Source organism: Gymnogyps californianus, chromosome Z (assembly GCF_018139145.2).
Source record: "Gymnogyps californianus isolate 813 chromosome Z, ASM1813914v2, whole genome shotgun sequence".
Taxonomy (NCBI): domain Eukaryota; kingdom Metazoa; phylum Chordata; class Aves; order Accipitriformes; family Cathartidae; genus Gymnogyps; species Gymnogyps californianus.
The window spans coordinates 10,887,714-10,899,908 of NC_059500.1; the positions used below are offsets into that span (position 1 = coordinate 10,887,714).

The following is a 12,195-nucleotide window of genomic DNA, read 5'->3' on the forward strand; positions in this document are numbered from 1 at the left end:
AATATTAATATGGGGGTTTTTTGTGTAACTTTTTTAAGGCAGGTCCCAATATTAACTGGTTCTGCTCTGTATATAATGTACTATTTCTTGAAAAATAATTTCAGTTAGTTACACTGATTGGTACGGCGTCCCTTGGAATTGCTTTCTTAGAAAAGCATGGATTTAGAAAAAAATAACTTTTGCCACATATATGTCTATCAAAGCTACCGCTAAGACTTTCAGTCTTAAATATGAAGTAATACAAAGAAGTCGCTTGCTTTATTTTATGATCTTTTAAAGGGAATGTTTGACTTTCCAAAATGAAATGGAGATGAAAGAGAGTAAAAAAGAATTGCAGAGGATTAAAGAGAACTTCTGTACCATATCTATAAAAGATGAAGAGGTATCATCATGTTGTTTCTTACTTACTATTATATTAGTGATTGCTTTATGTTAAGCATAAGTGTTTGTTAATCTGCAAGTCATTTTACTGAATTCTTTTCATATTTGCCAAATATTTGTAGCCTTCATATTTCCAAGATTAGAAAACACTGGTATTATTTGTGGTTTTTTAATTCTTGGATGCTGTTGTTGGGAATCTCCACGCTGATCAGCTGTTTCGCATGGGACCTGATGTGTTGGCAGTTTTATGTAGGTACTGTTACACTAAGAATAAAAATGAAGAAGAACAGGAAGCCATGACATGTGCATGGGAAAGGGAAAGTTCCAAGACATGTTCTGGGATTTGGGGGGCCAGCGTGGCTTCTTTTTCTAAAAGAAATCAAATTTACTTTTTGCTCCATTTTTCAAAATTCTAAAAAACCAAACTTCCAATGAAATAAATGAGGATTTTGCTTGATTAGGAACTGTAAGTTCAGATCCACTCTTTGTACTCCACTGAGTCAATTTGAAATACTGTAACTATTTTTTTTCTCTGCATTGAGCAAAGCTTTGTGTATGCTGTGTAAATGTCATATGACTTCTTTCTTAAAAGCTCTTAGATTGGTTTAGAACTAACCTGTTTCAAGATTTTGAAAATGCTGAGAATGTACAGTAACATCAAAGGAAATTTACTTATCATTCTGTTGTGATTAATATTTTTCAGTATTTCATGTTGCCTGTTGAGTTAGAATTCAGCAAACCCAGCAATGACAGATCAGATTCTGTTAAGATTCCATCATATTTGGAACTGAAAGAGTTGTTAAATTTAGCTCCAGAAACTATGGCTGACGAAGACATGTGCAAAGAGGTGATCAAAGAAGGTGAGGGTTGGTTTTCGTAAATGCTTGACCTGATTTTCCTTTCATTTGCACTTAACACAATCTAGCTCTTTTATGTTCAGTTCACTTATGAATTATATCACAGCCTGTCAAATGAGAATTTCTCTGTATGAGACTACAAACTGTGCTGTACCCAAATTTCTGAGTACTAGAAATGTCTCCTCAAGTAGCCAAGGGGAAGTGAACTATTCATCACTTGGTTCAGTCCATGGTTGTGTTGTGATCTTGGAAACAAATGTAACATGAGCCATGATTCATGATATCCAGTCTACCATGAATATAATAATTTAGTGTTATGTTTTCTTATCTGTAATTAAATTTACTTTCAGAGACATCCTTAAGAGGATTATATGCAGTACAGTCATACAGTATGAATTGCTTGTATTACATTGTAATTGCAAACATGAAAGCAGATTTCTGGAAAAAAAGGGTTAAATATTTCCATGGATAACAGGAATATTCTAAACGGCAGTAGTAATTTCTTTAAAGGAATTACTAAATGCTTTTATACTACAGATAAGTACATCTAATGACAGTTATTGGCGATTGGATTGATATCTATGACAGTATTTTGTGTAGTTAAAAGAAAAAGCACCTGAGTTTTTTTTTATTTTGATTAAAAAAAAACAGTTTGCATTGGTTTTGGTAAACAAGTGAGGAAAACCACTTCTTTGGTGGACACGAAGCAGCTCAAAGAAGCAAGATTCATGCTTCTGAGTGTGTGTGCTGAATTCTGTTTCTGATAGGGCAGCAGTGTGGAGTAATCCAGTCTCTTATTGAACATTAAGGAACAAAACTTTTAAAAGTGTGTATTTGACTAAGGCAGTTTCATGTGCATTCTTCTGATACATTTAGGACATCACAACCTACATACCATGTTTCAAGCTGAATGACCCAACCTCCTCTGCAGAGGTTTGAGGATTTTGTACATAGATGTCAACCTATTATTCCTTTTTGTTCTGGTTTAGTCCTTTTTAGTAGTAAGAGAATCTACATACACAAACTCCTCGTAAACTACATTTAGGCTACCTACTTGTTCCAGAAATCACATCACTGTAGTCATAAGAACTTTGACTAATTCGGCTAGTGACTGTACTATATTGTATTTTTTTTTCTGGCACCTTTAAGGGACAAGACTGAGCACTGCTCTGATCAGCCATGGCATTTGGGGTTACTAAGCATAACTGTAATTTTTCATAACAATATATTATGGAGATTCAATAAAAAGATTGAAAGAAAAAATTGCTCTGACAGGAAAAAGGAATAAATGGTTCATTTATGGCACCTTTTAAAATCTGTTTTCAGATCTCAAAGCAGAAATTACGTACAAAATAGAAATTTCCAAGTACTGTCCCATACCACAAGGGTGCTCCAGTAATAGCAGAAGTATGTTGGAATTCTGTGAGTCAGGTAGGAAGATCTACATAAATCAACGGGTGATAGTTAAAATAAATTCTTCAAGTGATTGTCCCCATATTCTGTTCTTTTGAGTACATACACCATATGGATATAAGATAAGAACATTTGCTTTGTGTAATCTACCATTTTGTACCTGCACCATAAGCAGGTAGAAGTGCCATACTCCTTTCACAAGTTTTAAAAGCTAAACACAACCACTTTACAGTTCCTTCATGTTGCTTTTGGCTGCAAGTGGTGTCTATATCTTTTGCACTTTATTAGCTTTTTAGATTTTTTTATCTAACAACTTATCTACCCAGAGAGGGCAGAGGAAAGTTAAGGCAGATTGATTAAAATTGTGGAGTCAAAGAGCACAGTTTAAAGTTTGTTAAAGTCTTATGTAAATGCTTTCAAAAGAGAGTGATGGAGGACAATTCAGGGAGAAGTACTGCGTTCATAACTTCTAGAGGTTCAAACCTGCTGTGCTGACATTTTGGTTTGCAAATGGTTCAGTAATGCTGTGTGATTGAGAAATTAGGTCACATAGTCACCAGAGCTGTTTTCCACAGAAATAAACTGAAAGTGTGGAATATTTGCTAATGTGTGCACTGAATCCTGGCTTCTCCCACACTGGCATCAGGAAATTCCTTTATACATACCCACCTTTAATAGCTTGAAAACTCAGTCAGGCATGCTGGTTACAATGCATACCAATGCCAGATAGGTTTGGTGTCTGACTGTTCAGACTAACTATCCAACCTCAGTTAAAATTTCTTCAGGTTCCAGGTGTAACCTCTCAAAATAATGAATATTCTTGCCAGCCCTACTGTTTTCACAGCTTAACGTTGGCTGGCTAAGAGAAGCAGAAAAATGGCTGTGCTGGTGACATTTTTCACCTTTAATTTCACGCAGAAAAGCCTGCGCGAAGAGTGACATTTACAAATGGATGTGATCTGGGCAGAGTGGCAATACTTGAATAAACACGTACCTCTCATCCTAATGTATATCCTATCTTGGAAAAAGTCTATCTGTTATTGCATTGGACAGTAGCAGTATCATCCTCCAGTGCACGTTCACTTGATTCTTTTCTATCCAGCAGTTACTAAAATCCTTGAGAAATTTTGAGTTTTCTCCAGACCAAGACCCTTCTTCTTGTTTTAGTTTCAATATGATTTAAACTGAACTGATGGTTGTCCCCTTCAGGCTAGCAGCATCGCATTCTTGATATTGTATTGTAGTGGGCTTTTGGTAGGAGCAATCGTATCAGCTGAAAGTGCCTGATATAAAAGCTCAAGGCAAACCCACCATATGTTGTCCCACCAAGACAAAGTTAAACTTAGTTTCCATCTGGAGATTATTGCCTAGCATGATTAGCTGTAATCTGAATCTAGTGAGCTATCTGACTGTTCTTTACTTCTAAAGCTTATGATAAGCAGGAGGAGCTTAAGTGCAGTAGATCCGAGCAGTTTGGGACCCTCCTCCTGTATACAGTAATAACAAGTTGACTATGATCTTATCTAGGATATTGTCCATTCTTCTGGAGTAGATGAGTAGTCAAACCATCTTGAATTGTTTTTAAAAGAACGTGATGGCATTAATCTTTACTGCCAGTTTGCTGGCTTAGCTCTGCCATTGAATCAGGCAAGATTCAATCACTGGGGCACAGACAGCTTCCATGTCTTTTTTTTTTTTTTTTTAATATACTCAGATCTGTAGGATAGAGACTTGCAAACCTGTGCATGCACTAAGACACAGTTTGCTAATGGAAGTTCCTATATCAGGTGTCAAATTTCAGCAGAGATACCATACAGTCTTCTCCTTCTAATTAATTTTGCTATTTATGAGTTACCAGAAGTGAAATATATTTGCTTGAACTCAGAGAAGAAACAGTCATAAAATAATGGCATTTTCTGTAAACATTTCATTGTTTGCCCTCCTCTCCTGCCAGCTATGGGGATTGTTTATTGATAAAGGGGTTGAGGGACAAGAGAATTCACTCAGTCATTAATGTTCTGACAAGGGGACTGGCACCCTGAGTGTAGGCAGAGTTTAACTAATGTAGCTGGTCAAAATGTTCCAGTCTCAAAGGCAAAAATAGCTAGACAAGAATGAATATGAACAGTATTGCCCAAAGAGAAATAATTGTTCTTTTTAGATATGTCAAGAATTTTTGCTGTCCTGAGATCAACTCCTGTCTTGTTCAAAGAAAAGTGCTCAAATTGTTTCTCACCACAAAAAACAGTTTATGACCTGATGTTCATGGCAGAAGTTCACTGAGCTTTTTTGTTCTAAGTAAATGGGAAAGAAATTATACTGATTGGAAGTCTGTTTCTTTGTTTTGTAACCACTTTTATTTCTTAACTTCCCCACCTCCCCCCCAATATGTGCTGTACATTCTCTGGCTTTCCAACACTGTCCTTCATCCTTCCTGCCCTTCCTGCCATACAATCTGCTTGTTAGGTCAGACAAGGAGCAGCTGTAAGCAGCTGGGCAGGTGGCCGATTCATAGCCTGCCGCGTGCCTGTTGGCCAAACAATGTGTGTATGGTGATTGCAGCTGCTTACTGCCTGTTGGAATGAATGGGGAATTTGTTACAAGTGTTTTTCCTTATGGAGGCACTCATTTACTTACAATTTTTCTGGCTGTTAGTTTTCACAGAACATAGAGGAACTGTGTTTTTTGTGACCTCTACTTTCTGGTCAAGCTTAACAAGAAATATTATTAGAAGAATGCCAGAGAGATGAATATCAGGGCAACCATGTAAACTGCCAATTTTTACGGAATGACACCAAAATCAATGAAGTTGCAAATTCCTTATTAGATTTGACTAAAAGCATGACTCCATTAAAATGTCCGCATTTAATATAATTGGCAAAAAAAAAGGATGTGAAAAGTGACTTGCAGGGGACTTTTAACATGCCAGGTTTGTTTGTATACTGCATTAAAAAAACTAGTGTTGTAATTCATCTCAGTGGTCATCCCTAGAAATTACAATGAGTACTAATTCTGCTTGAAAGAGTAATTTTGTCTTTAAAATCCTGACTGTCTGTTTCTGAAGTTCCTGAGTCCATTCATCTGAATGTTACAGCCACCACAATATTAAGTGTCTCTCCCATCTAATTAACTTTCTTTTTGTGGGAACTATCTAAGAAGGCCAACAGGGATGAACACTTAATATCAAAACCTCAGCCATAGTACCTGGTGATTTAATTATAAAAATGATCTTACATGGGAAGAGTATGTAGCCAGAACTACATTATAGAATGAGTAAAGGAACGTGATCTACACATTATTATCCCCAAACTGTCTGGAAATTAAATGTGAAGAATTTGAGTTTTATTGCTTAAATAGTGAATTGTCCCATGAAAATATTTTGTATTTTAATCCAAAACTTCACTAGTGTAAAATTCCTAAGCATGTTTGTTTCATTGACAAGTAGCTTTGTGATTTAGATCTTTTATTTTTGTTTTGGGTGGGGCTTTATGCAATTTCTAGCTAAATATGTTCCATACCTGAAAGATGAAATGGAAGTACCTTTAACTCCTCCATGCAGAAAACAAAGATCATGGGTTAATTTTCTGTGCACACGACTTCAAGAAGAACCTATTCTGCTTTCTGGTAACAGGTAATGAAAACTTTGTAGTAATAAATCCTGTCATAAATCCTCTAAATCATAAATCCTCAAAATTAGTGCAAAAATAACTTTAGTCTATTTGTGAATTGGTAGTTATGTTCTTTCAGACAGCTGCATATATTTTGTGTTTTGTGTGAAAGAGTGAACAGAGTGCATGATCCATATCTGTGGCCTTTCAGGGGAGCCTGAAAAAGGAAATGACAGTTGCTACTGTAGACCTCTTTCTCTTGGGGGACTTGATAGCCTGAAAATCCAATCTCCTTTTTGGAGTAGGCAACAGTAAATATTTATGTATATAGCAAGTATGTATGTGTCTATATGCATATATTTATACATATGGCAAACACATATGTTGAGCAAGTATCACCTACAAAATCTCCAGAAGAGATACAGGAAGAAAGTATTGTCTCTGTTTCGGGGATATCCCCCAACAGTGGAATTTAAGCCTTTTCATGCTGACATAGGATCAGGATTTCCTTCTCATCTTGTTTTTGAGCCTAGCATTTTTTGCCTTGCTATCTTTCTCGCATATGCACAAAGAATTTAAATATCCTTTGGGGGAGGGAACCACAGTCTAGATAGAATTCTCATTCCGTGCTGCTTTACCTCGTGAACCAGCCTTGATGCCTCCTCTCACTCGTTCCTGTTCGCCATGGTGTTGCATGAAGTGACCTGCTATATGGACAAGAAAAAATTTTAATGGATGAGTGAATGAATGAATGAACTGAAAATTTAGAAAGAAAGTAGATCGTTAAAAGGTAGTTTTGTATAAATCAAAATTCAACAGATAATGCTGTCAAACTTCATACCTCCAAGTTTTGTTTTATGTTCTTCTTAGTATTTTGATTACAGAGGCCTCTAGGGAATACTTAGAATCTTTGGTATGGCAATCAGAGAAGTATCGGGATAATATGAACTCTCTTTTGCTTGTCGGTAAGGATTTCTAATTGATGATCAATTTCTAATTGATGTTGAAGAGTTCCATGTACCTGGAGAAAACATAGCAAAAAAGATAATGTTATATTACAGCGCACATCTTTTGAGCCATTGAAGTTTATCCAATTAATGTAACCCTCTGAAGTTTGGTTTATCTGATTCTTTTAGTACATATAAAAAGTTACAGTATGGTAACATAGAAGTTGGTATGTCATGTGTCCTTCTATGGAGGTCATTTGAATGAAGTAAGAGTTTTATTTCATTATGAAAATGTTCAGCTCACTACTACTGATTATATTCAATAACTGTGGTAATTGAAATTTGGTAATCTGTTGAACTCTTTTCTGTGTGCTATTTTTCCTTAAATTACATTTCAAAATATGTAGCAACCAATAGAAAAGTACTGTTAATGGAAAATAACAACTTGACAAGAGCAGAGTTCATGTTAGGAAGCAAAATATACAAAACCAAAATAAGCTACAGGTTATTTCTGACAAACACCAGAACAGTCATTCCCACTGTACCAGTCAGTACCACAGTACCACATTACCATTTCATTTCATTTCATTTGCCTTAATTTTACAAGTCTCAGGATTAAGTTATGTATATTGACTTGTTATGTTGTATAATTCATTTGTACATTGATTTATGGTTGAAAATAATGTATGGTAGGCTCATTACTATTTAGTTAATTTTATTTTCAGGTAAGGATTATGTTAGGTCTTTCTAAGCATGACAAGTAAACCCACAGATAATGAACAAGATCATTGGTAATTTTAGTAATGCAGCTACACATTATTAGGTCTGCAAAAAATTTAAACCCCTCCTTACTCGTACACTCAGTAAGTAAAAAGTATACTTGCTCTGCTAACACGAACTGCTTTTGCTTTTAAGTCTATTAGTGGGCACTGAGTTACAAATGGAAGCATAAAGAATGGATATATGTAGTAGGTCATCAGTACTTGGGAGCTTTCATTTCCAAAATGGCATTCTGTTTTCATGTTTCTAGATTATTAATATATGTTGATTTCTGTTTTTTGTAGAGCATCAGACTGTTAAACTTGCATATCAGCGTCATTCGCTTACAGAACTAAAGGAAATGCTACCAGTTGAAGTAGAAGCACCAATGCTTAGCTCCCTAGAGGAGGGCTGGTGGCTTCATTTGGGTTTAAATCTAGTCTCTATAGAAACTTTGGAGCAATTGAATATGGATGCCAGTAATGCAAACAGTTTACTTCCTACAGAAGTAGAAACATTCACACGATTTACATCATATCAGTTAGAAAGTAAGTACCTTCTTTTTTTAAAAAAGTGATAAAAAGGCAAAGATAGGTACTTTAACAGAGAATCACACAGTGACAATTACCTACCTCCAAGAAGGAAGGAAATGGAAGATTTCTTATTCTCAAGAACAAAATGTTTTATAGCAATACGAAGTAGCAACACTACTACAATTAAGGTGTACTTTCACAAACTTAGAACAAATTGTAGGAACAAAAGTGTTTAACTACACAAAGTTATCTTTTCTATTAATGTAAAGACAAAAAGTAGCCTCCACCAGCCATGCTATTTTTTAATAAAATAGTTTCATGCAGGAGAATTTCTTGACAAATAGTAATTTTGCATTGGAATATTTTAATAAAGCAGATATTCATATAGTCCTATTTGGAGAAGGTAAGTAGGGAGAGTATGTTACAGTGAAAATTCTCTATTTTGTGATACTATTCAGATTTTTTTTTTATGCTGGGTATGGTTTCAACTGTGAACCACTCATAAACGTCAGAATTTCTCGTGGACCATTATGCATACTTATAATGAAACTTCAACAGAAAATGCAAAAAGTTATTTAGATTTTATTATATAACTATGGCCTGACTGCAAGGCACCAGTTGTGGTTGTACAACTCCAAGGATTGACAGTAACATGATATATTATGAAACAAATAGGCACCGCTCATGAAAGAACGTTTCCACTTAGATGCTTTTTACATATCGTAAAGCGTTTAGCTACTGTGTTTAACACGGATGTGCAGCAGCAATCCAAAAAATTGCAGTTCTAGTGAATCACATCTTTAGAGGGAGGTAATTGCATGCTTTACTTCTTTTTTTTCCTCTTAAAAAAAAAATCTATTAATCTTTTAATCTTTCTTCCTAATGAAATGTGTTTATCCCACTTCCTAGAAATCTAACACCAGTAAGCACCATGCAGATGGTGAAAACTTCTCCAAACAGTAGCATGGCCTTCTGTTTCTCAACATTGTACATTTTTACTTAGGACTAATCAGTACGAATTTTCTAAAAGCAGATTCTGGGAAGGCAGAAAGAAGAAATAAAAAAATGCTTTCTCTATAATTATCCAAAGTAGTTAACTCCAACCAGGAGAAAGAAAAGAAAAAATCTATGTTACAGCAAAGAAACTAAATTTTATTTCTTAGGGTGGCTTGAAGAGAAGTATTCTGTGACAAACCAGGAGCTGCTTTCTGCTGAAAGACATCAGTCGGACAAAGTAATTAATCTTTCCATGTCACCACAGACTCAAAGGCAGTACTTTGCCCTGCATATGAGTGCTGCATCATCTGCCAAAATTCACAGTACAAATACATCTGCAGAAGAGCTTACTGGAGGAAGCATAAAAAAGAATAAGGTAGAAGAGGCAATTTATTTCTTAAACCAAGAAAAGAAACCCCCCAAATTATCTGAATGTGTCAGCTGTAAAGATGTGTCTTCTAAACAAGACAACTCATCCAGTAATCAAAAGCCTGCATCATTTGCACTTGCTACAAAATGGGACAATGATGATTCTGATCTGAGCAATTTTATCATGCTGAGATCTAAACATACAGTCACCCAAAGAGAGGAAAAAAATGATGTAGATAGTCCTGAAAAAGGTATGTGAACCAGTTTATTCTGCCATTCTTCCAGATTTAATTCTGCTCTCTTATACCAGTTATAACAGATACTAGTTCATGCTAGCAGATTTATGGACAAGAAATCCTTTGAAGTCAATGGTAACAATTTTATGATCTTTAATGTAGCTGAATTTTCAGCTAAGGATATTACCTTTTGTTTTTTCCTTTAGATATCTTAGGGGATTTTGTTTGTTTGTTTTGGTTGGGGGGGTGCTTTGGTTTTGGGTTTGGGGTTTTTTTTGGTGGTGGAAGTGGTTTTTAATAAAATAAACATATGAGTTTATTCCTATTCTGACAAAGTAACTCTAAATAGTACTTACTCCAGAAGATCTCTTCTCCCCATATGCTCTGAATCAGATCTCCTGGCCTCTTTGGAGAAATAGTAGTTATCAATTGTAGTTATCAAATTAATTGTAGTTATCAAATAGTAATTATCAATACTCTTACTTTTGTAGAACCAACATAGCCTAGAAAATGAACAAGAGTTAAAGTTCTTCTCTGGAAAGAACCATTTGAGCCAGTTACCTTAGCACAAACCCCATCAAACAATGAAGCAGAACAGGTCTTAGGGAAAACAGAAAGCTGTTGGTAGTCCTGTTCTTGTTGATGACAATGCTTATGAAAGAATCTCAGGCTATGCGTTGAGCATTGCAGAAATGCAAAATAGCAGAGAGGGAAAAGAAGTAGAAGAAATCCCTTATTTGTTTTAAAAAATAAATATTTGTGACACAAAATATCAGGAGACAGTGACAGATTTCCAGATTCACTTTTCAGGGTAAAGTTGTATTAAAAAAGAATATTTTTCATTTTTTGGACTTGTATGGCAGAATTTTGACAATAACTTTTATCTGCGTTTCAGTTATATGTCCCAGCATAAAAAAAAAAAAAAAAAAAGATTAAAATTGTTACATAAAAGCTTTCAGCAATAATTCCTATAGAATACAATTGGGATATTTATTCAATTGCAACCTTATGTAATCTTAAGGAGGAAGTTAGTTCTTGGTAAAATTCATCTGTTACTGACACTGGTAGACATGCATAAAACACTTCCATGGCCTCAGAAAGCAACAATCCCAATTTTAAAAGTAGGAGATCAAGGTACCTGAACTGAAGTTTTGTGATACCATCTAGTGAACTCTGACTAGAACTGCATCTCCTAACAAGAAATCCAATTGTATTGAAAGACAAGCTGTTACATTTATGAATAGGCTTGTGGAGGTTTACGTAAGTTAAATGCAGTTTAGAATACGTTTACAGGTAGATCTCAGTGTTGCAGATCAGTTATGTCTGATGTATAGAGAACCCATTGAAATGTAGGTCTTACCACATTGATGTAGAAATGATGTAAATTATTGTATACTTTTGTGATAATGATAAGTTTTTATTAAGGGTCATTCTAAATTTAACTGAAAATACGAAATGCCAGCACTGCTTGTAGGGCTCTTTCTCTATTGTCTTTGTTGTTTAGCCTATTTTTTAAAGATGTCATTGTGTATAATATTTAGTTCAGAAAATACACAGGAGGGAGGTAGTAGAAGCAGTTCATTGATCCAATTTTGAACCCTGTATAGCTTGGCAAAATCAGAAAGGTTTTTTTAACTTAACTAGAAAAAAAATTCATTTTGCTTTTCTTTCTGTCTCTCTATGATCAGTTTGTTTTCTGAGGAAACTGACATTCTTAACTAGAAAATATCAGCAATATTTAGGAGACACCTATTAAGCCAGAATCCCTCTCAGAAATGAAGAGGTAGAGCTGCCAAAGGAAGCTTTGTGGGCAGAAGCTGTAGCTCATGCCTCAGTATTTACAAAGAAGAAGGGAAGGAGACTTAGAAATACTAACAAGTTGCAAAAGATAGCTATAAGACAGGAGAAAAAGTTATTTTCAATAAGCAATTTTTTTTTTTTTTTTCCTGCCATTTGCAGCTTCCATGTTCTTTCTGGGTCACTTACAGCGTCTAACTTTTCTACTTACGCTCACTGAGATATTTTTCATCGTTTGAGCTCCTCATAGTCAGCAGCATCTTTCCTCTCATACATGTTTTTTCTCCATATAAAGGCAT

The 12,195-nt window shown here is 35.2% G+C and overlaps 1 protein-coding gene across 1 annotated transcript in view; it reads left to right on the forward strand.

The window, feature by feature from the left end:
• The window catches only part of SHOC1 (shortage in chiasmata 1), a 54,889-nt gene that overhangs the window by 15,420 nt on the left and 27,274 nt on the right, over positions 1-12,195 (forward strand). Inside the window, exons 6-12 of the mRNA XM_050913575.1 lie at positions 280-382; positions 1,085-1,241; positions 2,565-2,669; positions 6,153-6,282; positions 7,130-7,224; positions 8,271-8,513; positions 9,662-10,114. Of these exons, the coding sequence (XP_050769532.1) occupies positions 280-382; positions 1,085-1,241; positions 2,565-2,669; positions 6,153-6,282; positions 7,130-7,224; positions 8,271-8,513; positions 9,662-10,114 (1,286 nt within the window). The remainder of the gene's footprint in view (positions 1-279; positions 383-1,084; positions 1,242-2,564; positions 2,670-6,152; positions 6,283-7,129; positions 7,225-8,270; positions 8,514-9,661; positions 10,115-12,195) is intronic.